We start from the raw sequence: 26,747 nt of genomic DNA on the forward strand, positions 1-26,747 counted from the left end.
GCTGCTCTGCGTTGCTTTACCGCGACGACCCCACTCGACAAGAGGGTCATGAATAAATGATTCGAGCACGCTGCGCAACGTAGCCTTGTTTTCTCGCAGCAACTTCATTGTCACCTCACTTACTCGTCGAAACACACCCTCATATCCCGTGATACCAAAGGCATCAATGATATTTGGCGTCAAGCGAAATGGTACAATTTCAGGCTTTGTTAGCTTGAGACCTTTGTCAAAAAGGCAGTCAAAATCTACGTGAACGCACTCGCCGTTCGTGCAGTCGATCAAGATGTTTTCTCCGTGACGATCACCAAGCCCGATTATATGTCCCACCATGGACCAAACGGCTGCAGAGCGCGAAAACGCGAGTCGAGCTTCGAACCATGCAGTTGGGTCGGCGAAGTTATTGTAAAACCATTGGTGAAATCTGGGCGTAAAACCTGGCAATGACAACACATCATTGCGGTAACATCGCGCCATAGCGGGAAAGTCGTTCGCATATTTCTTCTGCATATTAAGATAGTGCTCCTTAATTTCATGCGTCAGGCGAACTGGCTGTATATACCCGCGTTCGGTCTTATGGATCTGTCCGATTAGCTGCCGCATAGCCTTTGTGTGACGCACCCATTCCATCAATCCGCTCTCTTCGTTTAAGCACACCACAGCGTACGTACGCAACCGCAGTTTGCGCTTGCGCCCTTCTTGATCTTTCTGAAGAAGTTTGTTGATCATTGAGTTAAATTCCATCATACGCGCGTCCTTGCGAAGATCGCCGTTTTTCTCACGCTTGCACAAAAATGGATACAATTGACCATCGGTTCCAAGAATTTCGATGCGCTTAGGCTTTTCCTTCGTCATCATTACATCAGCTTTGTCGCTAAAAGCTTTTATGTAAATCTGCGCACTAGATGAGAAAGCAACATGAGTTTCGTCTGGGGGAGCAAGCCCAGATGTCGGCAAAATCGTTGTCAGAGTCGTCTGAATCGGAATCAAAATTTTGGTTCGAATTCGGCTCAATCTGATATGAATCTTGCGCGTTTTGTTGCCGGGATCATGAGCAGCCAAGCTGATGAGCTCTTCGGCCATTTTGATTCCCTCAGAATAACTATCTGCACTTTCCGTCAGCCCATTCGTGAGAAATTGCTGTTGTGCGCTTGCAATGATCTCTCGTGCACGATTTCGACGTTGAGGATTCAATGAACGTGCTAGACCTAGCAGAGACCACATTGACTGCGCTGGATAGGTAAGAATTACTTTGATCATAATTTTTTTGACACAATCAACCACAACTGGATTTGGGTGACAGATGCGCGATGTGACTTGAGGAAAACACACCAGCCATTCATAACCGGGCAAAGAGTCAACTGCTTCATTCACAACGCTGGTGATGTCATTAAGAACCCGCTGCTCATTAGTGGACTGACTGAGCCCGATCTCGATCTGCCTCATGGCCTTGTTTGCTATGCTGCCCACTCGCCCACTACTGCTTCCGTAAAGCACTTCGCCATAATCAAACCACAGTGTCAACAATCGTGGAAGAGACTGAAATACGAATTTAGTTCCATGTGCTAGTGCCAATACATAATTTTTCATCAGACTGATCAAATAAGCGTGAAATACTGAATCGACGAGAAGATCAGCTGCTTCGTCGCTACTCATTGAGCCGTTTAAGGCATCCGGGTGGCTGACATTTAACAAATATTCGTAGTACTTTGCTAGGAAAAAATACCCTTTCTCCCACTTCGGATCAAATCGAATAACAGCCTGGTATCGCTCGATAACCTTTTTACCTTGACGTTGGCCTGACTCCTGCATCCAATTAGTCGCCAAAAGCAGATTCTTAGCGCAAAGGTGACGGTCATCAACATTAAAGTCCAACATGGACGCGTCGATATCAACTGGCTCGAGGATTTGCAACGCCTCGTACAATCGGTCTTGGCTCACAAGCAATTTTGCTTTTTCTGTCAATGCATGCTGATTGCTCATTGCATGAGCATGCATCACAGCGCTGGTGGCTGTTCGAAAAAAACCTTCTTTTCTCGCTAACTTGGAGTAAACCAGCCAATTTTGTGAAACTTCATCTTGTAGCCCAATCTCGAGCAAAATTACTCGGCGTAGTGCGAGAATAGGATCGCGGTACTTGAGTTGTGTTGCCATCGCATCATAGCGCACTTTCCAGGGAGTTTGCGTTTTCCAGACAAGACCACGCCGAGTTGAATCGTCAAGTATTTTTGCTCTTTGTATAGCTATATATCCTTGCTCTGCCTCGTGAAGAAAGTGAAGATCATGCAGAAAAGGATAAGCGCGCTGGTACGACTCAGCCGATGCCGCTGCAAGTGGACCCATTACTTCTAGCCGCGCTGCCTTTAAGTGGCGCTGAAATTCTATCTGCTGGCCACTATGCAAGCTATGAAGTACACGAACTAGCATAAAATGCGAAACGTCGAAGCCATTGCTGACAGGATCACTTAAAAAGCTTGTTGAGGAGTGAAGAAGCGGGTTTTGTTTCTCAGCACTCAGTAAATTTGCTAACAAATCCCATCGCGATAAGCGCCAGGAACATTCGAGTGCAAATGGATACATTCTAGCCATAAATTGAGGTTCTTGCGCCACAATGCCATTGATATGCTGTAATGCAGTTTCCAGGCGTCCGAGTTGGATAAGGCATCCAATCATACCCGCATATAGTGTTGGTTTAATCTGATCTGGGTCTTTAAGTGCGTATTCCGGAGGTTGCATCATAGCGAGCTGACTATTCGATTTCGTGCTCAACGGTAATGTTCTGAATGATAAAGCTGATTGGATTTCCTGAATCGCTTGCTCATAGCAAGCTAGGGCGTCTTCCCATTGAGCAAGCTGCTCATAATCGACAATTTCATGCATTAAGTCAGTGAGGTTCAAGTTTCCTTCCTGGACGTTTGAGTGCATGTCTGTTACAATATCGCTGTGCTGATAAGCATCATATAAGCGGCGCAACGAAGCTAGTCCGACCAGTAAATCAGGTTCGTCTACACTTTTGTACAGCTGCTGAAGGTAAGTAGCGTTTTTGGAAATCAGAGAAAGCCGGACGGGGCCAGCCAATTCAAAATCGGAAGTCTTCATTTCTGTTAATTTGAATTCTTCCTGGCGTAAATAAATTTCAAAGTATTGAACTGCACGAGCATAAGCTTTTATTCGGTATGCAGCGTTTGAAAGAGATCGGCTAGGGATTTCTTTCACAAATTCTTCAAGATATTCCTTTTCGTGATCATCGTCGACTTCAGAGGCCGCCTCACTGCGACCAGAAGCAAACGTTTGGCGACTTGCAACACTATTGTTTATTCCGAGCTGCTTCTTTTCGCTAGTCCAAATCCAATCGTTCATTTCATCAATAGTCGAGAAGATGGTCTGTGCACATTGGTCATGTCGTCGAAAAAATTCGCCTGTGCCTGTATCAGTCGTGCCCCTGGCGCTGGTGAGTGGGTCGGTGGTGTGTGCAAATCCAGGCGGTGCCATTATAACATCATCTCTGTAACCACCACTATCTTGCTCATTCAGAACTGCCATCACTTCTCTTTTGAGCTCTTTCCCAACCTCAGCTTTTCCCGAGCGAAGAACATTTTGAATCAGGTAAGGAAGCAAAAATCGAGAAATTTGTGGGCACGTCGAAAGTGCCGTCCTACAAGCCCGAAATATCTTTCTCTCGGGAGGCTGAGAAAGGTGAATTAATCGACGGCACCAATTAAGTATCCACTCTTCGTACGAATTGCCAAATTTTTCAAAAAACAAAACACCTTCCGGTGCTAGATTATTTTTTTCATCAGCGCTAGCGAACGTTCGACCCTGTGATTTGCTGTCATTGCGGTGCGAGGATCGGCCTCCTAATACGGCATAATTTGTAGTCCAATAGGGCTCCACAAACTGAAGGACGCCTTTCCGTTCAAACCGTCTCTTCATCCATTCGGGCATTGCATCTTGTCGCGATATGTGTGACGAGCCTAACGTCAAGTTTTGACCAACGTGCTGTGGATCAGCTGTGAGCTCGGCTAAAAATTTTAGTAGCTCCTGAATAGCAAAAGCTACCGAATCCGTATTTTCAGGAGCTGCGCGTAATTCGTTTACCAGCCATGTCTCAATCAGCACACAAGCAAGATCTTTCGTAGATAACTCAATCTTTTGGTACTGCCTTTCTTTTGTTACTACACCGCTACCTTGATGTCTAGACGTATAGAACATATTAAGCGGTACTCGAGCTCCATCGATTGCACCTAGAGCTCCCAAGCATCGAGCGCACAGCAATTTGTTAGGCTCGTAAGTCTCTGTGCGAGAAAGCTGCATGATTGACTGCACTACACAAGCTAATGCTTTGTCGATAAATATGTCACCTTCATTCTGCATCAGGGCCTCGAGCTCAGCGCCACGGACGACCAAACAGCGCAGCAAATGTACAAGAGCTATTTCACGAACGGCTACATCAAGATGATTCACGTATGCCGACAGATTCATCAAATACTCCCGGATAGGCCGACAGCTGGGATCTCCATATTCTTTATAGAGGACTACGTAAATCTCGTCTAGTTCTGGTATAGATGGCAGCAACGGGATCGTTGGAAACGAGTTTTTTAATTCGTCTCCCTTCTCGATAAACAGATAGCGAAGGATATCCACTGCTGGTACCATGCATTCCATCCGTGCCTTGTCACGGTTGACAGTTAAGTCAGCTTGTCTAAGAGGTTCGTTCTCTATCTGCTCCAGAGATTCAATATTCCAATATCTACTACCAGCTGAAGATTCGTCTTCAGTGAGTATCGCCGAAGCTCCATGGCCGAGACATGGAAGCAAGCTCACAATTATGGACCCCAAGTTTGCTTCTAGCGCTTTTGTTGACAGCATGCGCAAAAACTTTCCCCACGCCAAAATTGCATGTTGTCTCAGGTGCTGTTCTATCAAACCAACTTTGAGGGTCGCCATCACTTTAGGGACAAAAGAATCGACGGCTCCATAGATAGGTGATTTAACCCCGTCTGAGTTAGAGCCGCTGTGAAGTTCAAATAAACAGTCAATACTTTTTATCGCACGAATTTTGAAAGAAGATGAAAAGTTGCCACTGATACGATTGCCTAAATCTGTCATTAAAGCCAGAAAAAAATGGCAGGGCATGCACGCTTGACCTAGTCGAAGGTTCGCAACTTGTTCGATCGTTTCTGTTTCTCGCGAGTCTTCAACAAGGCAGTTTGCCACTTCTCGAATCGCTCGCTTGGCCATACGAGATTGAGGTCCACCAAGCTCCCACGCTAGTAAATTCATTAGCCGCAGCGGAGAGTAGGTAATTACATCGCGGATGGTCGAGTTCTCTGGCAAATATTTAAGCAAAAACTCCCACTCCGCTAGACGATTTTCATTCGAGACTGCTTGCACTTGATGAATCAGTAAATCTTTCAATACATGATCAAGGTAGCTCAGGAGGAGATTGGTGATACTCATCGGCTGGTCAATTGCATTCTCGCCTGCGATTCTAATCTCGTCACCTGTCCCATTGAATTCGTGTAGAAACGAATGCAACATCTGCTCATTTTGGTGGACAACAAATTTTGGCAAAACGTACGGTGCACTAGCTTTCAAAAATATCTTTATGTCCACTTCGCTCATAAATGTTCGAATAAACAAGCCTAGTGTTTTACTTTCCAGAAGTTCGTCCACGAGACCAAAATAGAGCAGCTCAGGAAATTTTGTGCACAATTGTCGCCATGATACTTGATGGTGCGTCGTAATACGAGAAATTTGAGTATGAGCCGCCACTGCGCATTGTACACGATTAGCAACCGTAAATCGACTCCATAAAGACACGAGGCGCAATATAATCCATGCGCAACTATGTCCGCGATCACCATGGTGCAAGTCACATTCACAACCAATTAATCCAGCTGTCAACATCATGACAGTAATTGCACCTCTATCATTACTATCTTCGGCAGCCGTCAAAGAGGCCTCTAACCTCTCCACTACTCCAGCGAGACCATCTTTCTTTGGATCTATCATTGCATCAAGAAGGCGTGGTCGATCAATCAGCGATCTTAGCACAGCATGGCGGACGCGCTCAGAACGATGTTCAAAGCACGTCAAAAGATACTCCACAAATCGTAGGGCAGTCGAATCACGCTCATAATCGACCTCACAGTGCTCCAAAATGCTTGACAATGCGCAGATATTTATAATGTGCATACGTTCGGTAGCATTGCTTACATCATCGCAAATAAGTGGCCTAAATAAGGATAATGGGACTGGCAACTCTAGGCAACCCTGAGACCTTTTCCGGCATTGACAGCCAGCATTACAGCCGCTTATATATTTGTTGTTAGAATAGCTTACCCCCTCAGCAAAAGCCTGACCAAAAGACGCGGCACAAAGCATTGCCCCACACGCTTGCGTTAGTGAAGATGAAATAATAGCTGACGGTCTTCGCTGTATTTTGCTACTTAACATTTCTGTAATGCAAGTGGTCAAAGTTTTTGGAGACGTCAGCGATCCAGCCACGACAAAGAAGGCTAAAATCGGAATCATAGCAAGGTAAGAACATACTTTCACATCGAGTGACGAATCTTGTGATATCGTTTGGTAAACAATTTTCCATGGTATAACACTGCGCCAGGAATCATTGTCTATGATATTGAGCGTTACAGGACGCGACCAAACGTAAAACACCAAAAAAGATCCACGCAGAGCCACAGACTTCTGAAACACAGCGTCGAGTACCACGTCGGCGTTATAAAGACAATTGTCCGAGCAATTTTCCAGCACCTCTGACGGGGACGTGTCGTGATGCTGCTGATACAATTTCAAAAAATCCACGTACTCCCAGCACTCTGGTACAGCGAAGGATTTATCCCGTTCAAAGCTACGAGTGAAATAGTCTTGTGTTTCTACACTCTCCAATATTTTAAAAAGCAAATCTCGATGTTGTTTTATCTCATGATCATCAAGATATCGCAGCAAGATGATCCACAAATCCAGATATTCACTTGTAAGAGCGGCGAGTGACGGAGCATAAGTGTTCATTATCAAAGTAATACGCTCAAGGAGGACTTGAAAAATACCCAGTCCCTCTAGCCGAGCAGATGCAGCGATACGGTGACGAAAGGGCATCATTATTCGCAAAACAGTACAAAGTCCCATGATGGTCGTCCGACCATTGTCACTCTCACCTTCAACGAAAATCAGGTCAAGTATCCATTGACCTAATTTTGTGTCAAGATCGAATTTGTCTTCACGTTCGCAATTCGGTCCACCCTCGGCCATCATACTTCGCTTTCGTTTTTTTGAAGTCCTAGCGACTTGATTTGAGAATAACATAGTCGGCCGGTCACTGATCAGATACTTGGACATAAAACTTACTACTTTAATCAGTAGCTCTTTAGACGTCAATAAGTGATGGATGCTTCTGATGACGCTTGATACAACTGCTGCGTTGAAAAAATTTATACCGACGCACTCTAATAAATCAACGAACAGAATAGCAGGAGTTATAGTATTGGACTGACGAATGCAAATGCTTAAGATTGAAAGCGCTGCCATCCAAATACTTTTAACTCTTGGTTTGCTTTTACGATTTGCTTTCTCGATCAGATACATATTCGCACCAATCCACGACTTGAAAGGACCCCATAAAGCATGAATGGCAAAATTTGAGAGATGAGAGAAAGTTTCGGCAATAAGCTCAAAGATGGCGGCATACGAGTTCACTGTCCGTGAATTTGCCCCGCGAAGAAAGCCAGTCTTGAAAAACAACGACACAAAGCGGATATAGCGTCTTTCTGCGGATACGCTGACCTGCAATATTGTGTATAGCAAATTTAGAATACTGGGATGAATTGTGCTGGCGTCTTCAACCAAAATGGAACGATTCGGACTCAATTCATCACCGCCTTTCTTTACATTTTCGTTGTTGCTCAAAAATAATTCCTCTAGTTGACATATTTTGTCGAAGGACTGATCCCCTACAAGCAAGGCGTTGTGCTGGCGAATTATCCGATCCGCAAGATTTATTATCGATTGCCGAAGAGCGAATACCATTTGACCCGAACTGACATGGATGGACGGTAGCATCCGCTTTAATTGATCCGTACGGTCCTGAAGCTGGCTACTATCTGTTATGGCTATGCAGCCACACAACGTAACATTGGTTTTCGCGCCTAAGGGCCCATCCGCGTCCTGGTATACGTGAATAGCCGTATTTAAGTAACATGAAATCTTCAGTGGGAACACTTCAGCAGAATTTCCGCTTATTAGCGACTCTTCTAATAAAAAACAATCCTCCAATAACTGAACTGTATCACGGAAAAAATGCATGAACCCATACACATCATTTCTCTGCAAGAATTGCACCATTTGAAGTATTACGTTTCGCACATCGCGTTGGGCTTGTTGAAGGTTTTCATTTGTATAAAATGAAATCATGTAGAAGAGCATAGTGGCCATCGTTGGGTAAGAAGGAAAACCTGAGGATGTGGAATTGTGCAAGCCTGTGGTGGTGCTTTCCATAAAGATTGTCATCGAATGCGGGCACGCACTGCCACTGAGCAAAAGAGATAATATCTGACACAATCCTTGTAGCATCGTCACAGCTTTTTCCGTCGACAATGTTGCCACGGGTCGCATGAGCTTCGGTAACAACTTGCGCAGCTTTGTCAACATAATTTTGCAGCAGCGAATGGAGACGGCAGCACTCGAGTCATAAGCATCGTCTTCATGTTGGTGCTGATGAGCACGTACAAGTTGCAATAGGCTTTCTACGTCGCTCTTTTCGGCCACTTCAGCGCTAGAGCACGCCGCAATCATCTACCTAGTGCGGACTCAGGAATACTGTTGGAGAAACATCGTACTTAAGCATACATGTGATGCGTTAGCCAGACATTCCACAAAATGGCAACAAAAGGTGTTTGGCAGCTGAAGCAGGTGACGATCCGTTACTGCCAGCACAGTGGCAGCAGTCGCTATGTCCGGCAGCTGCTAAGCGATGATCGCTTTCACAAGTTTGTCGAGGAAAATCCACAAGTGCACTTTAAGACGGAACTCAAAGGCGCCCGCCACCCCATTCTCGTTGGGGAATATGGTATGGCTAGTCACCATCGAGTCTGAATTAATAGATTAAAAGCAAGCTGGCGTGTTTTTGCAGTGACAAACCAGCGTAAAGTGTCGGACATTAAGAATCAGGACATAAACTTCATCATGAAGCAGGTAATTAATGCTTGACTATTTAGCGTTGCTACTTTTGTCAACTTTGCTCATAATTTCTTTGCAGCTGCAGCGTCTTCGTGACTCAAGTGGCCGCAAGATGACGCATATCAAGAAGCCAGTCATCTCAAAGCGTATATCCGTTCAGGGCATCTGGCAGCCGACACTCAACTTTCCTGAGTTTAAAATTAGCGACCGCATATAGAGGATGATTGAAGTCAGTAGTATACAGGAATGTCTTTGTGTGACTCGCTACACAAACAATTTGTAGTCGTATTGCAAGACGACATAGCTTCGACGATTGCAATGGCATAGACAAGACCCAAACAAGACATAAGCATTCAATATGTTTCTGCTATAGGACAAAGAGAAGCGGCTTGTCACCTTTTTCCGTCTTTCTTTAATCTATTTCTTGATTTTCGAGATTGCAAGCGTCTTTGACACACTGCGGGCCTCAGCAGCTAAATGCTTTAGCACATGTCACCTATATAAACCTTAAAATCCGTGCAACACCACTTGAGTGTCGGAGCAAATTTCTTGATCGAGCAAAAACTCGCGGGTGTTGGTTCGCTGGTCGCCAGACAACTGAATAATTTCGCCCAGCTCGTCGTCCTTCACGATGGCACCATTGCAACTAAAGTTTTTCTTAAAAGCCTTTAATATGCGCTTCACATCAAGGTCATCAGCTAGACCCTGTACTGTCGTCAAACATTTGCGACCGTTGCGCTGCTGGACACGCACATGCACCTTGCCGCCACCGATACTAGAATCGTCTTTTGCATCCGCAAATGCGTCTGCAGAGCGACCAAGGAGAAAAAATAGTGTCAGTACAATGTCATGCATCGACTAATAGGTGAAAGTTTAGTATATCGCCATTAAGTTGGTCAAAAGAACGCACCAAAGGTCTGGAAGTTCTGAATGTCGGTCATGCTTGTATTGGTGGCGTCTTTTTCCTTGTGACACTTTGCATTCGATGTGATTGATGCAAAACCGACAATAAAGAATTTTTTTCATTGGATAAATATGACGTTGAAGTCGGTACGAAAGGGTGCGATCTACAGACGAATATGGGCAATGCACTGTTGCTCGCTGCATTGAAGGACCCCGAGTCTGTAGATTTGGCCGACGCAATTATTCCTTTTGATAACCTGCGACTTTGTGAAGTAGAGACATTTTGGCGTGCTTTTTATGATTCAGCGACGAGCTTCGCGGTGTCTAGGAGTCAGTTGCGTTCCATCTGCTGCCGCGCTATCACGTTGGGTGTCCCTAGCTTAAAAATTCATAATGCGAGCATTACAGAGCATGCAGACTCGATTTTTGACTTGTTTTCTCAATCAACAATACTGAGAAGATTCCAGCAAGTGCAAGTGGAAGCTCGAGGATCACAAAGTCAACAGTATCAAAGATCAAACGACAATACAATATTTATTGACGCACTTGAATTCCTCTCAGCTATTGTACTTATTGCCGCTATTTCGATGGATGAGAAAATTGACTTGATTTTTGACTCGTGGGATATGTCGGAGGACGGAGCGCTGGACTTGGACGAATTTACGATCTCTCTCAAGTCAACGCTATCTGGTATGGCAAAGATTCTCCAGCCTACATCGGGTTGCAAATCGACAAACGTCGATGTAGAAGTGGATGAAGAGAACGTTTTTATGCTTGCAGAATTAGCATTCCAAGAAATCGCTAATTGTGGGGCTTTAATGTCAGAAGGGGGAGGGTCAAAAGAGGAAATAAATACAATTACCTGTGAGCAGTTTCGGGAATATTGCTTGAAGAATAAGCAAGCGAAAGATATATTACGGCTATTTGACGTGGCTAATTCGAATCTCAAGAAGTTTGAAAGTGGCTTTGAAGAGGAAGAAATATCTGGAGAGCTCATGGCCAAATTAAAGAAGCAAACCGAGATTCCAATCACACCAGCAGATGCTGGTGTGGGTGATATGTTCTTAGCATTAAAGCCTTGGGTCGGGGCAATTGTGCCTCCAACTAAACCACCACCACTCTGTAATGCGGCCCCTTTAGATTCTGTTAGATTGGACTGGGTATTTGGGTACAGCGCCCAAGAGTGCAAGAACAATGTACGCTTTGTCACCACAACTGCTGCGGCGAAATCCGGTCACTTTGAAGAGATAGTATATCCAGCTGCCGCAGCATGCATTGTTCTGAATACAAAGTCAATGAAGCAGCGTCATCATCTGTTCCACACAGATGATGTGCTGAGCTTGTGTCTGCACCCATGTCTCCCTCTTGCAGCAAGTGGTGAGATTGGAAAGCAGCCTAAAATTATTGTGTGGGATCTGGATACGTTGGAAGTCCAATGTATTATAACAGGATATCATAAGCGAGGGGTCTTGCAACTAGCATTTTTAAGCGCTGAATTGTTGATATCGGTTGGTGGAGATGATGACCATAGCGTTGCGATATACGCTAGCAGTACCTGGAAATCTGCAACTCTAAAGGTTGCAGTAAAAGGTAACAAAGCAGCACCGTTTCATGTTACCACAAATCCACGCGTGTGTAGCGAATTTGTCATTTGTGGCCAGAAATTTGTTGACTTTTGGTCACTAGGAAGCAAGGAGCTCGTATCGAAGAGAGCTTTGCTTGGGAAAAAAGGTTCTCTTCAACCATTTCCTGTTGCTGAATACCTCGGAAAAATGGATCAGGCTGTGGTTGTTGGGACAAGTGATGGTTCTTTGTATCTTTTTGTGGAAAGACAACTAACAAAAGTTGTTAAAGCGCAAGATGGCGCAATTACTGCATTGTTTTACTCATCAGGACATCTGCTTTCGGGTGGCCGAGATGGTCGCATAATTCAATGGGACGATAAGCTGAACCAAATTGGTTCTGTGACAAATATTCAGGACTCCCTCGAGGGATTATTTTTGCCCCAGCGTAAGGGAATTCGAAGCTGCTGCTTTTCTCCAGATAAACGGACTATTCTTGTCGGTACATTGGCATCCGAGATTTACGAATTGGACGCGAAGACAGGACAAAATTTTCACTCGGAAGCCTTAACTAAAGGACATTTCAGAGGTGAACTCTGGGGGTTAGATACTCATCCGACATTACATCATTGTTGTACGGTCGGTGATGATCAGACCCTTCGCATTTGGAACTTTATTGAAATGTACGAGATGGGATTCATTATGTTGCCAATACCAGGACGTGCTTGCGCCTACTCTGGAGACGGCAAGCTGATTGTCGTCGGACTTGGTACTGAAGATTCTGGTAAAATTGGCAACGAATTGCTAACAAATTATTCAGCGAATGCTAAAAAACAACAGCCGAAAGGAGGCTTTGTGGTATACAGTGCTATAGACTTAACTTTTATAAAGGAACCCTGCTTCGATGCAAAACGATGGGTAAGCGATGTGAAGTTCTCACCAGACAATCGAACACTGGCAGTAGCAAGCCATGACTCTAATATCTACCTATACAATGCACTAAAGGGATTTTCTCGCACGCACATATTCAGTAAACACTCGAGTGCTGTCACGCACTTGGACTTTTCACGTAATGGAGATTATTTACAAAGCACTTCAAGTGGATACGAGTTGCTGTTTACGGAAGTAAAAAGTGGGAAGCACATCACAAATGCCACAAGGTTTCGAGATGAGGCTTGGCATACGATGACCAGCACAATAGGGTGGTCTGTGCAAGGCATTTGGGAAGCAGACAGCGATGGTACAGATGTAAACGCAGTTGATCGCTCGAACAACGGAAAGCTTTTGGTGACAGGCGACGACTTTGGAAAAGTGAAAGTGTTTAACTTTCCTTGTGCCTTGGATACAGCTCCGTTTCTGGAGCTGCGTGGTCAATCCTCCCATGTCACAAATGTCAAATGGTCGTTTGATGATAACTTCATCGTTTCAGTTGGTGGAAATGATCGGTGTATTTTTGTATGGAAACACGACACGCAGTCTTCCAAAATTCCCAATTTTCTCAACCATCGATCGAGTACGACTGAGCCGTCCAGCAACGAGATCGAAATTATTGGTGAAAAAGAAACTAGTCCTTTTGAGGAAGTGGTGATGAAGGACGATTTTGGTGATGAGTTCATGGCAGTGAGGCCATGGCTAGGGGCAGTTGTAGCACCTTCGAAGACCGCACAAACGATAATTGACAGCACCTCACCAAATGCGAGGCTAGAGCTGGAGCGAGTGCATGGATATCAAGCTCAGAACGCGTCTAATAACGCTCGATACGACTCGACAGGAAATGTTGTCTATCACGTTGCTGCCCTTGGCGTCATTTATAACAGAACGACCCAGCGTCAAAGGTTTTTTAAGAGTCACGACAATGATATTGTGGCTTTAAGTGCTCATCCGAATGGTACAACATTCGCGACTTCACAAATGGGTGGGAAGCCCAAGATCTACGTTTGGGATTCCACTGGCGGAATCGCTGTTGCACCGTGTCTTGAAGGATTCCATCAGCGCTCTATAAACGCAATTTGTTTCTCAGCTGATGGTAAAAAGCTTGGGAGCGTAGGGGGTGACGATAATCATTCGATTGCGATTTACAATTGGCAAAATGGTATGTTGACGTCGTACTCGAGAGGTGAACGCAATAATGTACACAGCATGTGTTACCATGCCGCAACCAACGAATGGGTGACATGCGGTGACAAGCATATTCGTTTCTGGGTAGAGCAGGGTAAGAATCTCACATCAAAACTTGCCACTTTTGGGACGAAGGCACATCAAAGTGGTAATGTTCCGCCAAGATTCGACTGTGTCGTATCCTTTAGCGGTCTTGTCATCGCTGGTGGCTGTACTGGTCATTTAATTATTTTTCAGAATTCAGTTAGTGTCACGAAAACTGTCCAGGCTCATGGTAGTGCCATACTGGCACTCTACGCGGCAGAACGCGAGCTGATAAGCGGTGGCAAAGACTCTAAGATTGCAATTTGGGACGCGCAGATCAACAGCATAGCTATTTTCGATCTTACAAAATACACACTTCAAGATAGTAAACTTTTGAATTCTGAAATCAAAAGTATTTGTTCAAGTCCAGGATCTTCTCGACTTTTTCTCGTCGGCCTGGGAGGAAGCGACTTGCTCGAACTCGATGCCGGTCGAGCTCAGCCAGCACTCTCAGTAATCACTCAAGGTCACTACAAAATGGAAGTCTGGGGACTCGCATGTCATCCGACGAGAGCAGAATACTGCACTGTTGGCGATGACCAAACTATCCGAGTGTGGTGTCATGTCACAAAATCGCAGCTGAGAATTCGAAGGCTAGAATGGATAGCTCGAGTATGTGCATTAACAGGCTCGGCAGACATTGTCGCAATCGGATATGGCGGACGGACGGATATGTCAAAGACAGCTCGATTGAAGACAGGTGGCATGGTTTTGCTTTCTTATAGCGACTTAACAAGAAAGGTTTTTGAAGATCGACCGTCCAAGCAAGCGATAAGTGAAATGAAGTTCTCACCAAATGGCTTGGTTCTTGCAGTTGGCTCGCACGACCACAAAATTTATCTTTATCGCCTTAATCACAATGGCTTGAAGGTCGTAAGAACAGCTACTTTCGATAAGCACCACAGTTATATCACGCACTTCGATTTCTCGTCAGACAGTCAAATCTTGCAGAGCAATTGTGGAGCTTACGAGCTTTTATTCAGTAATGCTAATACTGGCAAGCACATTACATCCGCAAGCAGTACGAGAGATACACCATGGTATTCCTGGACATGTGTGCTTGGTTGGCCTGTGCAAGGCATTTGGCCACCTTTTTCCGATGGCACTGATGTAAATTCTGTCGCGCGCAATTCTAGCGGACATCTTTTGGTCACAGCAGATGACTTTGGACGCGTCAAACTATATCGATATCCCTGTGTTGCGAAAAATGCGAGCTCAGTCGATTATCGTGGTCATTCGTCGCACGTGACCAACGTCAGGTGGTCTTGTAATGATAGCTACATCATAAGTATTGGCGGTAATGATCGAGCCATCATGGAATGGCGAATAGTGAGCGAGGATGAACCATTACAAGTAGCAAATGAACCTAATGGACAGACAAGTCAGATGGAGCTCGACAACGAAACTATAGATTCAAACGAAGAGACGCTGGACGACTCGGTAGGAGATGAATTTATGGCAGTCAAACCATGGATTGGAGCAATTATTGCGCCTACAAATGCTGCCACTCCCAATTCTCGTCAGCCAGATTTAAATGTGGAGCTAGAATGGGTTTATGGCTATCAATCTGAACATTCTCGACAGAATTTAGTCTACAACGCGCAGGATGAGATCATTTATCACACAGCAGCCGTAGGCGTCATCTATGACGCCATTCATCATTTTCAAAGACATCATATTGGACACAACGACGACATCATGAGCTTTGCCATTTGTAATTTAAGACGAAATTTAGTCGCGACAGGGGAGCGTGGAAGAAAGCCAGCGGTGAGAGTCTGGGACGCTCACACAGGTGAGCTACGCTGTGAGCTTAAGGGAATTTTGACGCGCGGGATCGCGTCACTTGCCTTCAGTGGTGACTCTACTAAATTAATTTGTGTCGGTAACGACGACGATCATTCATTGGTAGTCTACAGCGATGCTAGCAGTGGAGCGTGGACGGTAGCCAACGTTTTGGCCGTTGGCAAAGGCGATAAAGCAGTGAATTACTTTGCTTTTTTCGGATCGAAAGCTGATAGTATCATTACTGGTGGTGTCAAGCATGTTTTGTTTTGGTCCATACAAGGAAAAAGTTTGACCTCCAAGAAAGGCATAATTGGCAAGAAAGGGAGTTTGCAAACATTCCTGACGGGCTGCACCTTTGCTGAGGACTTTGTAACTGGAACAGTAGGCGGTGACCTTTACGTGTGGAAGGGTAATGATCTCGCAAGAGTGGTGAAGGCACACGAAGGAGGAGTTCGCGTTGTAGTTAGCAATGTCGTTACCGATCGTCATGATGTAAAAGATTCTGTAGTATTACTATCAGGAGGAATTGACGGTCGTGTTGTGATGTGGAATTCTATGTATCAATCACTTAAATGCTTCGACTTGGGTGCAATGCATCTTGTGACTTTCACCAAAGTTATTAACAGTGTTTGTTTAAATTCATCAGGTCAAAAGATGCTTATTGGGACGTGTTCGAGTGACATTATCGAAATTGAGGTGGCAACCGCGGGTGCTCTGAACAATGGTCAGCCTCTCTTTTCCGGCCACTTTGCCATGGAGCTGTGGGGCCTAGCTGTACATCCTTCTCAGCGACAATTTGTCACGGTTGGTGATGATCAAACATTGCGCGTTTGGGATATGGAGACAAAGAGGTTGATTCATAAGCATTCGCTGCCAGCAAAAGCTCGTGCGTGTGCTTATTCTCCTGATGCTGAGCTTTTAGCTGTCGGCTTTGGAGGTGACAATGGGTTTCGACAGAAAAAAAGGCCCCAGACGCTTTCAAGAGAAGGAGGTTTTGCTGTATATCGAATATCTGATCCAATAAATGAGAGGCAAGTGTATGAAGACAAACCTGCAAAGGAGTGGATTAGTGATGTGAAGTTTTCTCCAGATGGAAAGACACTAGCACTAGGATCACATGACAATTCTATTTATTTCTACTCGGTAAAAGGAGCATCGGACTTTCAGAAGCGCAAGCCATTCAGCAAGCACAACAGTTATATCACACATTTTGATTTCTCAAATGACAGCAAATACATTCAATCAAATTGCGGCGCATATGAATATCTCTTTTGCGAGACAACTTCAAGTACTCAAGTTAGTCGAGCATCATCTGTGCGAGATGTAAAGTGGTCAACTTGGACGTGCACTTTAGGTTGGCCAGTCCAAGGAATCTGGCCAGATTACGCTGACGGAACTGACATAAATGCTGTATGTGCGTCTTCGTCCCGTTCAATCCTTGCAATTGGAGACGATTCGGGCAACGTCAAAGTTTATCGCTATCCATGTATTCTCAAAGGGGTACGTGGCACTCATGGTACAAATGATTGTCGTTGTAAGCCCATTCAATCATTTTTGTCTATCTGTAGTCAAAATTTATCGCTTGTCGAGGTCATTCTTCCCACGTGATGAATGTGCGCTTCAGCTTTGACGACAAGTATCTCATTTCTGTTGGAGGAAACGACAGGTCGATATTTCAATGGAAGTTTATGTAGTTTTTTTAGCATCAGATCATACTGCAACTTATACTTCATTAAGCAATCATCTTTCAAGCACTTCTATCTCGTGTAGATGTTTGTCGTCACCTACTTGGTCGACTCTACAGCCTTGCGAGAAAAGACACGCTTGACATAAGGGAGAGTAGCCAGTGCAATAGGGAAGCGAATCATCTCGAGACACTCGTTAGCGATTATCGCAATGGCAACATTGCTGTACGTCGGGTCCAGTCGAGCGGGATCGATGATTTTGTCAAGGCCAAGTTGCATGATAAAATCGATAAGTCTAGCGCCTGATACGAGGCCTGTATCCAGTACCACGTATATGGTCACACCTGAAGCTGAGTAGAGCGTCACCCACCAGAAAAGGAAGGGTAGACCATACTTCTGAAATGTGCTCAATATATTGTTCGGCTTCTTTTTTGCTTCAGCCTGAAGCGTTTCAATCGTTTTCTTGAGCGCCATGTTTTCCTCGATCAACTCTTCAATATTTTGCTTTTTGCTTTTAGCGCTATTGTTGTGCAATGTCTGCTGGTTTTCATCGCGATCCGCGACCGAGGCGAGCGCCATGTTTTCCTCGATCAACTCTTCAGTATTTTGCTTTTTGCTTTTAGCGCTATTGTTGTGCAATGTCTGCTGGTTTTCGTCGCGATCCGCGACCGAGGCGAACGCCTGTGCCTGTAGGCTCTTTAAGGGCACGCTTTGCACACCGAAGCAGCCACGATACGATGCTTTGATAGGTGAAGTTGGTAAAATTGATCGCATTAGGCGTCGAGTCAGCAGTGGTGAGTGGCTGCATCTCGACGGGCTGATAAGCGAACGAAAGGCGACACTATGTAACATCTGGCTGTCAACTACTGACGAAGTATCTAATCTTTAGTTTTACAAATAAAACTCAAATGTATTTTTACGAATTGAATTACCCGCAGGAAATCGTGCAAAACCAATCAAGTTGTGTTATTTCGCATCGCAAAGTCATCCAGAATCAAAGCACTCGCATCAATGCAATTTGGGAGTAAATCAAACACCATGATACCCACTCCGTAACTTCAACTTATCGCGAAAGGCTGCATACAACTCACATCCTCAAGAGTTTCAAGTATATCGTATGCCGGCCTTTAAGGACGTACGTACACACAATTGTAACTATACCCGAAGTCCACAGTCGGTCCTTACCCTCGTGTGAGATACGGCTCCGATCGGTGGATCCCGGGACAGAAGTGAAGGTAGCGATCACTCGATCGTTAAGCGTCTACGTGATGGGGCCCCCGGCCACTACATAGGCTGAGCTTGACGAACGAAAAGATCTCCGAGCTCGCTTCTTGGTTCCTCAAGAAACCTCGTAGGATACGTACCGCAGTCGGCTTCGTGCTCAAAGAGTACGCGCTCCTGTACCCGTGATGCAGACGATTCCTTGCCCCTGGTGAAACCGCTGCACAGGACGAAAAGCTCTTTGAGCGATGGGTGTAGCGGCACCGGAAACTTTTCTCGCTGTGCAACTTACAGTTGAGCCACAATGTAGTGGATGAGCGCGTGGAACGCTATATTTGGTTTGAGTTTTTCAAACTCAAGGCGCGTCGCCGTCTTCGTTCGGGCTGTCGTCCTGTGTCGTATGGGTTGATCCGTCGCGCTCCCGTGAGCTCGGTGGTCTCCCACACGGGTGAGTCTGCGACCGCAGCAGCTCACGGCCATAGCTTGATCTCAGCTCATGGCCTTTCGGCTCCCCTGGCTATTATCGAGGAGCGCAGAGTGTATAACGACGCAGAATGTCGTGAACCCTCTGATTATAAGCGTCAACGACGTCTGGGCAGTCTTGCCATAGTGGCACCTCAACCTCCCAAGTTCTCGAGGTCGAACTATCCCCTCCATTTCACAAGATACTTGGTTTGACCCTAGCGACGACGTCGACCAGTACACTCCAAGTGATAGTGGACATCACCATTTTTGTCGAAAAGAGTCGGCGATGGGCGATGACGACTTGTCGATCACCATCCGGTGACTCGCGATGCTCTTTGGGCTCTTGAGTATGAGGTCCGTACTCCGCTGGGCGTCATGCTGGGGTCGCTTACCGCTGCGCAGAAGACCTAGAGAGCTTAGAGCACGTTGTGCACCAGCTGCCTCACGTTGACAACTATCGCGCTCTGTCGGAGCGGCTACTAGCCGTTCAAAAGACGAATGCGTCGCTTCATGCGTAGGTGGGGTGCTTGCCGCCATCGGAGATGGAGATCGTTGCACTTTGTGCTCAAAACCAATTATGGTCTATCTTCTGGGTGGTCGAGCGCTTATGGGTGCCGCTCCAGCGCCAACGCTTCCGCGTTCACTTGCGCCGGATCCCGGTACGGCTAGCCCACTTAAAACACCGGGTGGGTGCGCATCCGTTTCGGAAGGTTTAGCGTATACGCAAGGCCACAACATTGAAAGGTCCGATACCGTGGACGGAGCTTTTTTTTTGTTTCAAAGACAGCAGAGACTGCATGTGTAGGAAGGTTTTCAGTGTTAAATAAAACCAGGACTTTGTCCTCAACTTTTCCGCATTTCTTCACCTTCTTTCATCTGCATATTCCTTCTGCATGTCTTGGCTTTCAGCTATCGCATCGCGAACATGTCGTAAGACACTCAGTCTGGTAGACAGGAAGTCATCGACTTCTTTACGAACAGCAAGAGGGCTGACATCAGCTAGCCGCTCGGCTATTCCTCCCCTACCAATCCCTAAGCCATGGGATGGCGTCGTCATCGGATTTACAAGTCCGTTCACGTAGAACGGCTAGTAACCGGTAGATGAATGCACTGCATTTTTCAGAAAAACTACAGCAGACTCGAGGTCTCAGCACAGATGCTGCGAAGGACGTCCTCGATAACGCAATTCACGCGCGCAGTTTGACCGCCGGTCTGCGGATAATTTGCTGTTGACATACCCAGCTTGGTATGTAGCACCTTAAAGTCGTCGACCAAAACTTCCCAGTGAAGCTTGGGTCTCAGTCAGAGATGATTGACTGCGAGAATCCATGTTGTCGAAAGGCACAATCCAAAAACATCGTCGCCTTGGTCTCTGTCAGTCTAATGGACTCCGAGGCCCATGTTGTCAAAAGGCACGATCCACAATCAGCGTCGCTGTACTGGATCCGGCACCGCCGCAAGATGAACCTTCTCGCTCAATCGGTCGACGAAGACCATGACACCTGTGTTGCCCGCCGAGTCCTTCGTCATGCCAAACCCAAAATCCATACTCATGACGCTAGCATTGATACATGAAGGAGGCTGTCTTTGACCCCGTCAAAAGCCTCCCGATGCTCGGTGTCCCAACACCATTCCGCATCCTTCATAAAGAGATTCGACAATGGCCGTGCCATTTCCACATATTTTTGCTGTACTTGTGGGAGTAGTTGGCATGGCCAAGCCACTTAAGAAAGTCCTTTTAGTTCTTTGGAACCGGCCAGGATTCAATGGCCTTGTAACCACTCGAAGACCACGCATCCCGGTGGAAGGGGATTTTCTCGGCGCCGAAGATGCGCTTATCTGCATGAGCATACAGCTAATTCGTGCGCATGCACTCGAGCATCGCTCTTAAATGGACGATGTGGTTCTATTCATCCTCCCTCCCGTGCTCCGCACGACTGTGGACGAAGATGTCGTCGAAGTAGTCACGATGGCCTGAACAACCGCGTCACAAGACATTTAAATATTGCTGGTGCATTTGACAGCCCTTATGAATTCACCAGTCACTCCCAGAGAATGCCGCTCCGAGTAATCACCGCTGTCAAAGAAATATCACCCGCTCTCATGAGCAATTGTTAATATCCATCGACCAATTCGAGTGCACTCTACTTACTTGGACATTGTTCTGGAGGACATCCTTCCTAGAAATCGCCGTCTGTGCCGGAATTGTGGCAGAGTTGAGTTTATTGTAAGCCGCAACGTGCCGCTCGGCTTACAGACACAAAACTTGAACTTGAGTGTCGAATGAGGAGACTTGCACTCACCTCGCGCATCTTACTTGCGTCGTGCTTCGCACGGAAGAAGGCATCAATGACGCCACACTACTCCTTGAGCAGGAGCCTTTGGCGTGTCACGCAGTATTTGGTTTCCGGAACCAGGTCGACCTGATGATGCACACCCCGGTCCGAAGGAAGGGTCGACGGCGGGTCATTGAAGACGACGTATTGAAATTTTTCTACCAAAAGATACTACGGCTCCGAGGGATTTTATAACATCGAAGACCCACTTCGTGCGTTCAGCACCCTCTTTGTGTCTTACAGGACAGCATCGTTAAAAAGCGACGACGAGTTGATCTCCTCTTCCGGTCGTATACTGACCGGTTCGGCTAAGTCGCCTGCCTTCAAGCACCGCCGAACCCCTCGAGGGACATCTCATCCAGCTCATGAAGGGCATCCACCGCAGAAATAGCCTTGAGGATGACGTCACTCTCTTTCTCCCTCGTCATACAGCTGACGAGATGTATAGCTGTGCGCTATCGTCTATGGTAGACACATCCTGGGTCAGGGTCGACACTCGGCATCTCGTTGATAAAATGTGGCGTTGCCGTCGCCTCTTCACGGAGGTTGTAGGTCCCGGCGTGACCAGTCTGAGCACGCACTCAGCGCCGTTCAGTGACAGCTCTACTTTCTGCTCCACCGGAGCTTTGACGTTATTAACAACATCCGACGACGAGCTGCTTGCTCCGCAGTCTTTGTTTAGTGGAAAAGGTGCCACTCCACACGCATCTGAAGGGACTTGTCCACGAGGCCTCGGACCTCATCCGACTATACCACTAGTGGCAAGTAGCGACTGCATCAAAACGTGAGCAGTGCGCAATGGATTACATTCCACATCACGTTCGTCACTAGGGCCTCGCTTCGATGCTTCGGCCTTCGGCCGAACATGCCACACATGGCATGCAGCGACTGCTCCGATACTTGACCAGCGTTCCGTGGGTTACGAGAACTCCACGTTTAGCCCGCGAGTCATTCTCGGGACTCTTGTCCGATATATCTTCGGGGTCCACCAGCTCGGATACTCCGATCCTCAGCACGTTGACCGTTTCGATCCAGTGCCTGCGCCAATAGCGTCTTGGCCTCCTAGCAAACGTGAATTCATGACTCACCAAAGCTCCACCAGGAGCCGTGCGCGTGGCCCCTAAGATTTTCGACCTCCAGTCGATCCTATCAAAGTCAGGAAACCTGACACCGGAGATCTTCGGCACCGTGACACATGTCCCCATCGCAAAGCTACCCGTGACAATGTCACTGAACCACGCCTTTAGCGCCTCGGCATACAGCTGAATTCCTTTCATCGTTGAGCATCGAGCATAAAATCCCGATGCCCCGGAGTCGATCAGGATCTTTCGTGGCTTCACAAAGCCTTTCTCGGTTGCTTCCACGGCCATCAAACCCGGCTTGCATACACATTCCGTGTTCAAGAGCACAGAGCTTTTCGGGGCTGGGCTCTGCTGACCTCTTCCTCTTTGAGGCTTAACAGAACTCAGTTTTTTTTCAGAAGGCCGTTTCGCGCCTACTGATGGTTGTCGCTTCCCGGTGGCAAACTAGAAGACTGGTAGGAAGCGGAACGTCGTTTCGATGAACCTTGATGGGCCTTGCGTAGGGAACAAATAATCCGAAGGAGACGGGTGTCTCTACAGAGGAAACACCGTCGGGTGTTCATACCCTGCTCGGTAGCTCGATGATTCGCCTTCTCGGCCTCTGCATAGCTGAGATCCATTGGCTCAGATCCGCTCGTCGAGCTCTGAAAGTGTACATTCCAACCAAGTCGTGCCGACTCAAATTTGAATTCGACAATCAATGCCACAGTCACTGCTTCTTCAAAAGAAGACGGGTGCACACGGAAGACTTCCATTCTGGCCACGCCAGTGCGGAGCTCTCCATAAAGACGGTCACTGTGACCGCCTCGGGAAAAGGTCGGCAGCCATACCGGCAATGAGAGTACGCAGCCCATGGACAAAGTCCACCAATTCCTTTTTGCCTTGTAGGGTGGCAAAGAAACCCAATCGCACGGGATATGCCCGGACAGGCGGCGAGAACACTCGTGAAAGCTGCAGCTTAAGCTCCGTCCGGGAGGAAAAAGCCGCTTCGACCGAAGTGCCGCATGTCAGTGCCCATTCTCGCACTTGACCACCGAGCTTGGAGATAGCTAGCGCCACGCGCTGTTGCTCGATCTGGAGTATGGCGGACGACATGGCCGTCTTGGCCGATCTAACCCAGAGCAAGATATTTTCTTCTTACTTGCCCTCGAAGGTCTCACAGCTCACCATCAACACTCACCATGAGCGGCTTGGGTCGGGGTCAGTCTTCCGTCGCAGACAGTGGCGTCACGGGCGCAGTCGACGCCGACATCTTCTGCTATAGGTGCTCTAGCAGAGCATTTTTATATCTTTGAAAAAGTCTCTAGGCACGCGCTGATCGCTTCGTGTCCTTGTGTAGCGAGGTGTTGCACGCCCTCAGGGCTAATCAAAGACTTCAGCTTATTAAGTGTATCCTGCATGCCCTGGGGCAAATATGAGAACTACTCCATCCTCACATAGGGTCAGCCAAAACGACTCATGTGTAGACTGACTGCAAGAGCTACAAAGTGCAACGGAGCTGCCGTAGCTCTTTCGCTTAGAAAAAGCTTAGTTAAGATCGGTGACCTTCGCTCTAAGCTTAAAACCAGTACGAGTGTAGCGGATCGCAATTCACTTACTCCAAGAGTAACTACGACCTTAACCCATGCTAATCAGATCTTCCGTTTTAAAAACGTAAGCTGTATTTCTCGGCTTTATTTGCGGCAAAGCCGCCTATATCTAAATCTATAGGTTTTTCTATCTATATAGAAAAACCTAATTAAATGTATAACTACTGGCTGTTCCAGCCGCGTACTGAATTCTTGCTCAACTTTAGCCGCAACATTGTATGGTCCCACCATCTTCTGTGACCCATATTCTTTATACCAGGGCACGTTAAGCTCTGTCACATAAGTACTCTCTAGATAGCAGAGCTAACTAGACGCCTACTCATGGTAACGGCTCTCGTTTCAGGATGAAGCACACAAACCCATCTTCTGTGCAGTTGTTTACGCGTAATCTACGAAACAACCTCTATGCAAAAAGTATGACAATTTTGTTGCACTCGTTAGCTTTTGTAGTCAACCCCGCGACCAAATCGTATCTGCGAGGATATGACATGAAATGTATGAGTACTTGTCTCCGGAAAATATACATCAGCTCGACAATCTCATGTCTGCCATTGGTTTTGATGGGATCAGGTGACCTGCGGTCAAAGGGTCAAAGGAGATAACTGCTCGCCTGGAGGCGTTCAGTGGTTTTGAGAATGCTCTTGGGGAGGTGCGCTCCAGTCAGGCGCCGATAAGGGAGCACATTGCACCCACCGTTGATGCTAATCTTGAGCGTCTCGTCCTTTGGGGGAAGAAACGAGGGGGCATCCTTTTTTCGAGATGACAAATAAAGCAGAGATGGAGATAGATTCGGTTATGCTCCAAATGGAACAGCAGCGTATTGTGCTTGTGGTCTCCAAGCTAGAAGTCCATGCACAAAAACAAGCATTTACGTCCAATACTTCGATTATAGTGGCATTCGAGCAAGGTTTTGAATGAAATCAAAATTCGATGGAGATGAAGATCTCATGTGGAGCAAGCGGGTGGGCTGACACTCTAGTAAGAGCTTGACAAAGTGATATGGAGAGCGGACAGAGAATTAAAAGAAGAGTTGAAGGAACTTTGAAGAATTTGGGTAAACCCACTTTTAAGTGGGGGTCGTGCATTGGGTCGGGTCTCATTACATATGTTAAGTAGACACATTTTTTGCGTGTTCACATCAGCTGAACACCCTGTATAGTTGTATATCCCCTTTTAGCTCTGTTGTATCAGAGCTAAGACGTTAAAAGTCTATCGGCTATATAAATAAATATCACCTCACTTTTCCTGTCTTCTACGTAACTCAACGGCCCGACAGAAGCGAGCAACACGCGGTGAGGCGTGTCCGTTAACTTATGCTTTCCTCAGAAAATGTGTGTACGTGGACCGGCAATTGTCGTTACAAAAACTCCCGCGCCAGCCCTACCGTTATTAAGAAAGAGGTTCCGGTCGCAGCTGATGTGGAGTAAAACTTCTGTGCCGCAAGGTTCGTATGAAATTTGAGAGCTAACGCTTTAAGATTGCGTCAGAGGCGATAGAACGCAAGCATACAGAAGATGAAGGAATATACTTTAGCTGCTGAACACCTCTGCGATACTTGCAGATGTTTCGTTTGCATCTGAAAAAAATATGCGCCTGGCGTATTCATTTTGATCCTGGTTGAAAGGTCCAAAGGTACAAAAGGCCAGGCTTCATAAATGGCCGGCCGACGAGACCCTCACAGAAAATTTGGAGAAGGCGCAGGTCGGCCAACGCGGAGAACTTGGGCTCTAGATACCTAGTGGAGGTCGCAGTCACTAGACCTTTAACCAAAAGAATCAGCTCTCACTTAAAGTGGCGGATCTTACAGCCCATGACTCTTAGTTGGGATAATAACGTATCAGGATTTGTGGAGCCGTAAAAAGTCTTGTCTGTTTGAGGACCGTCGCGCATTCATACACGTCACGCAACTGTTGAATATAGTCGACAAAACGCAGATGCAAAAACAAAACCTGTTTTTTACATCCGGGCGTCTTCCTGTCAGGGAACTAGTAGAAGTATCAAGATAATGATAAACTTTTAATTGCTGTTTGAGACCTTTAGCCACGTTAAACGTTGCAAAATCCTAAACCTGAACGTATAGCGTTCTTGAAATGCCACGAGCCACGGGGCAACCTGAGATTGTCAACAAATGAAACGATGAGAAGCCACCACCTCTCAACAGGTAGTGTTTGACGAGTTATGAAGCAGCAGCTGAAATAAAGCGCTTTCGGAGCGGACTCCAAGCGGCGATAGGTTCCATATCGAGCTCAAATTGACCTACGTAGTTGCAATGGTATTGCTTAGGGCCTCGAGCAGACCTTAGAAGCCACACTGGCAATGATCCAATTTTTTAGAATAATACAGAAAAATGAGATTGTAGATCGCGGTCATCAGAGTATATCCTTGGTGAGACGAGATAGGCCAACTGCATGTCAAGGTCTCCAGAGTGTATTGATAGTGGGACGGTAAAAGAAAAGCTGTGCTGTGCTAGAGCCGGTAGAGAAAGGAGGCGACTAAGTATCGCAATGACCCATGCCAGGGCCGGCTGAGTTAGATTCCGACAGTAAGTCGCAGGTTGATGGGCTAGTCTTTGAAGATAAACGCATTGTTCATTCTAGTTACGACGTAGCGGTACTGGCGAGTTAATATTTCCGTATGACGGGCCCATTCTGCGGAGCAGTGAAGCTCCTTGTGTAAGTGGTACAAAAATGTATTCTCTCGTGAATGAAATAGCTGGGGTGCTTAG

At 46.5% G+C, this 26,747-nt stretch overlaps 5 protein-coding genes across 5 annotated transcripts in view; 2 read left to right on the top strand and 3 right to left on the bottom strand.

Moving 5' to 3' along the window:
- PHALS_11096 (Phosphatidylinositol kinase (PIK-L4)) overlaps positions 1–8,808 on the bottom strand; it is a gene marked incomplete at both ends in the record, with an annotated part of 8,826 nt that extends 18 nt beyond the window's left edge. The window contains one exon of the mRNA XM_024726631.1: positions 1–8,808. This exon is cut by the window's left edge and continues 18 nt beyond it. Within this exon, the coding sequence (XP_024577289.1) occupies positions 1–8,808 (8,808 nt within the window).
- An 84-nt stretch (positions 8,809–8,892) lies between these two features.
- On the top strand, positions 8,893–9,409 carry PHALS_11097 (Mitochondrial/chloroplast ribosomal protein 36a; the record flags this gene model as incomplete). The annotated part of the gene is made up of 3 exons (XM_024726632.1): positions 8,893–9,082; positions 9,146–9,207; positions 9,272–9,409. The coding sequence occupies 3 exons, from the start codon at positions 8,893–8,895 to the stop codon at positions 9,407–9,409; spliced, it is 390 nt and encodes a 129-aa protein (XP_024577290.1).
- A 290-nt stretch (positions 9,410–9,699) lies between these two features.
- PHALS_11098 (translation initiation factor sui1) lies at positions 9,700–10,133 on the bottom strand (the record flags this gene model as incomplete). The annotated part of the gene is made up of 2 exons (XM_024726633.1): positions 9,700–9,998; positions 10,103–10,133. The coding sequence occupies 2 exons, from the start codon at positions 10,131–10,133 to the stop codon at positions 9,700–9,702; spliced, it is 330 nt and encodes a 109-aa protein (XP_024577291.1).
- Positions 10,134–10,682: 549 nt separating this feature from the next.
- Positions 10,683–17,338, top strand: PHALS_11099 (echinoderm microtubule-associated 6; the record flags this gene model as incomplete). Its single annotated transcript, XM_024726634.1, has 2 exons — positions 10,683–17,144; positions 17,213–17,338. The coding sequence occupies 2 exons, from the start codon at positions 10,683–10,685 to the stop codon at positions 17,336–17,338; spliced, it is 6,588 nt and encodes a 2,195-aa protein (XP_024577292.1).
- Positions 17,339–17,428: 90 nt separating this feature from the next.
- PHALS_11100 (Domain of unknown function DUF1279) lies at positions 17,429–18,103 on the bottom strand (the record flags this gene model as incomplete). The annotated part of the gene is made up of 1 exon (XM_024726635.1): positions 17,429–18,103. The coding sequence occupies one exon, from the start codon at positions 18,101–18,103 to the stop codon at positions 17,429–17,431; it is 675 nt and encodes a 224-aa protein (XP_024577293.1).
- Positions 18,104–26,747: the final 8,644 nt, after the last annotated feature.

The sequence above is a fragment of the Plasmopara halstedii genome (genome assembly GCF_900000015.1).
Source record: "Plasmopara halstedii genome assembly, contig: Scaffold_526, whole genome shotgun sequence".
Classification (NCBI taxonomy): Eukaryota; Oomycota; class Peronosporomycetes; order Peronosporales; family Peronosporaceae; genus Plasmopara; species Plasmopara halstedii.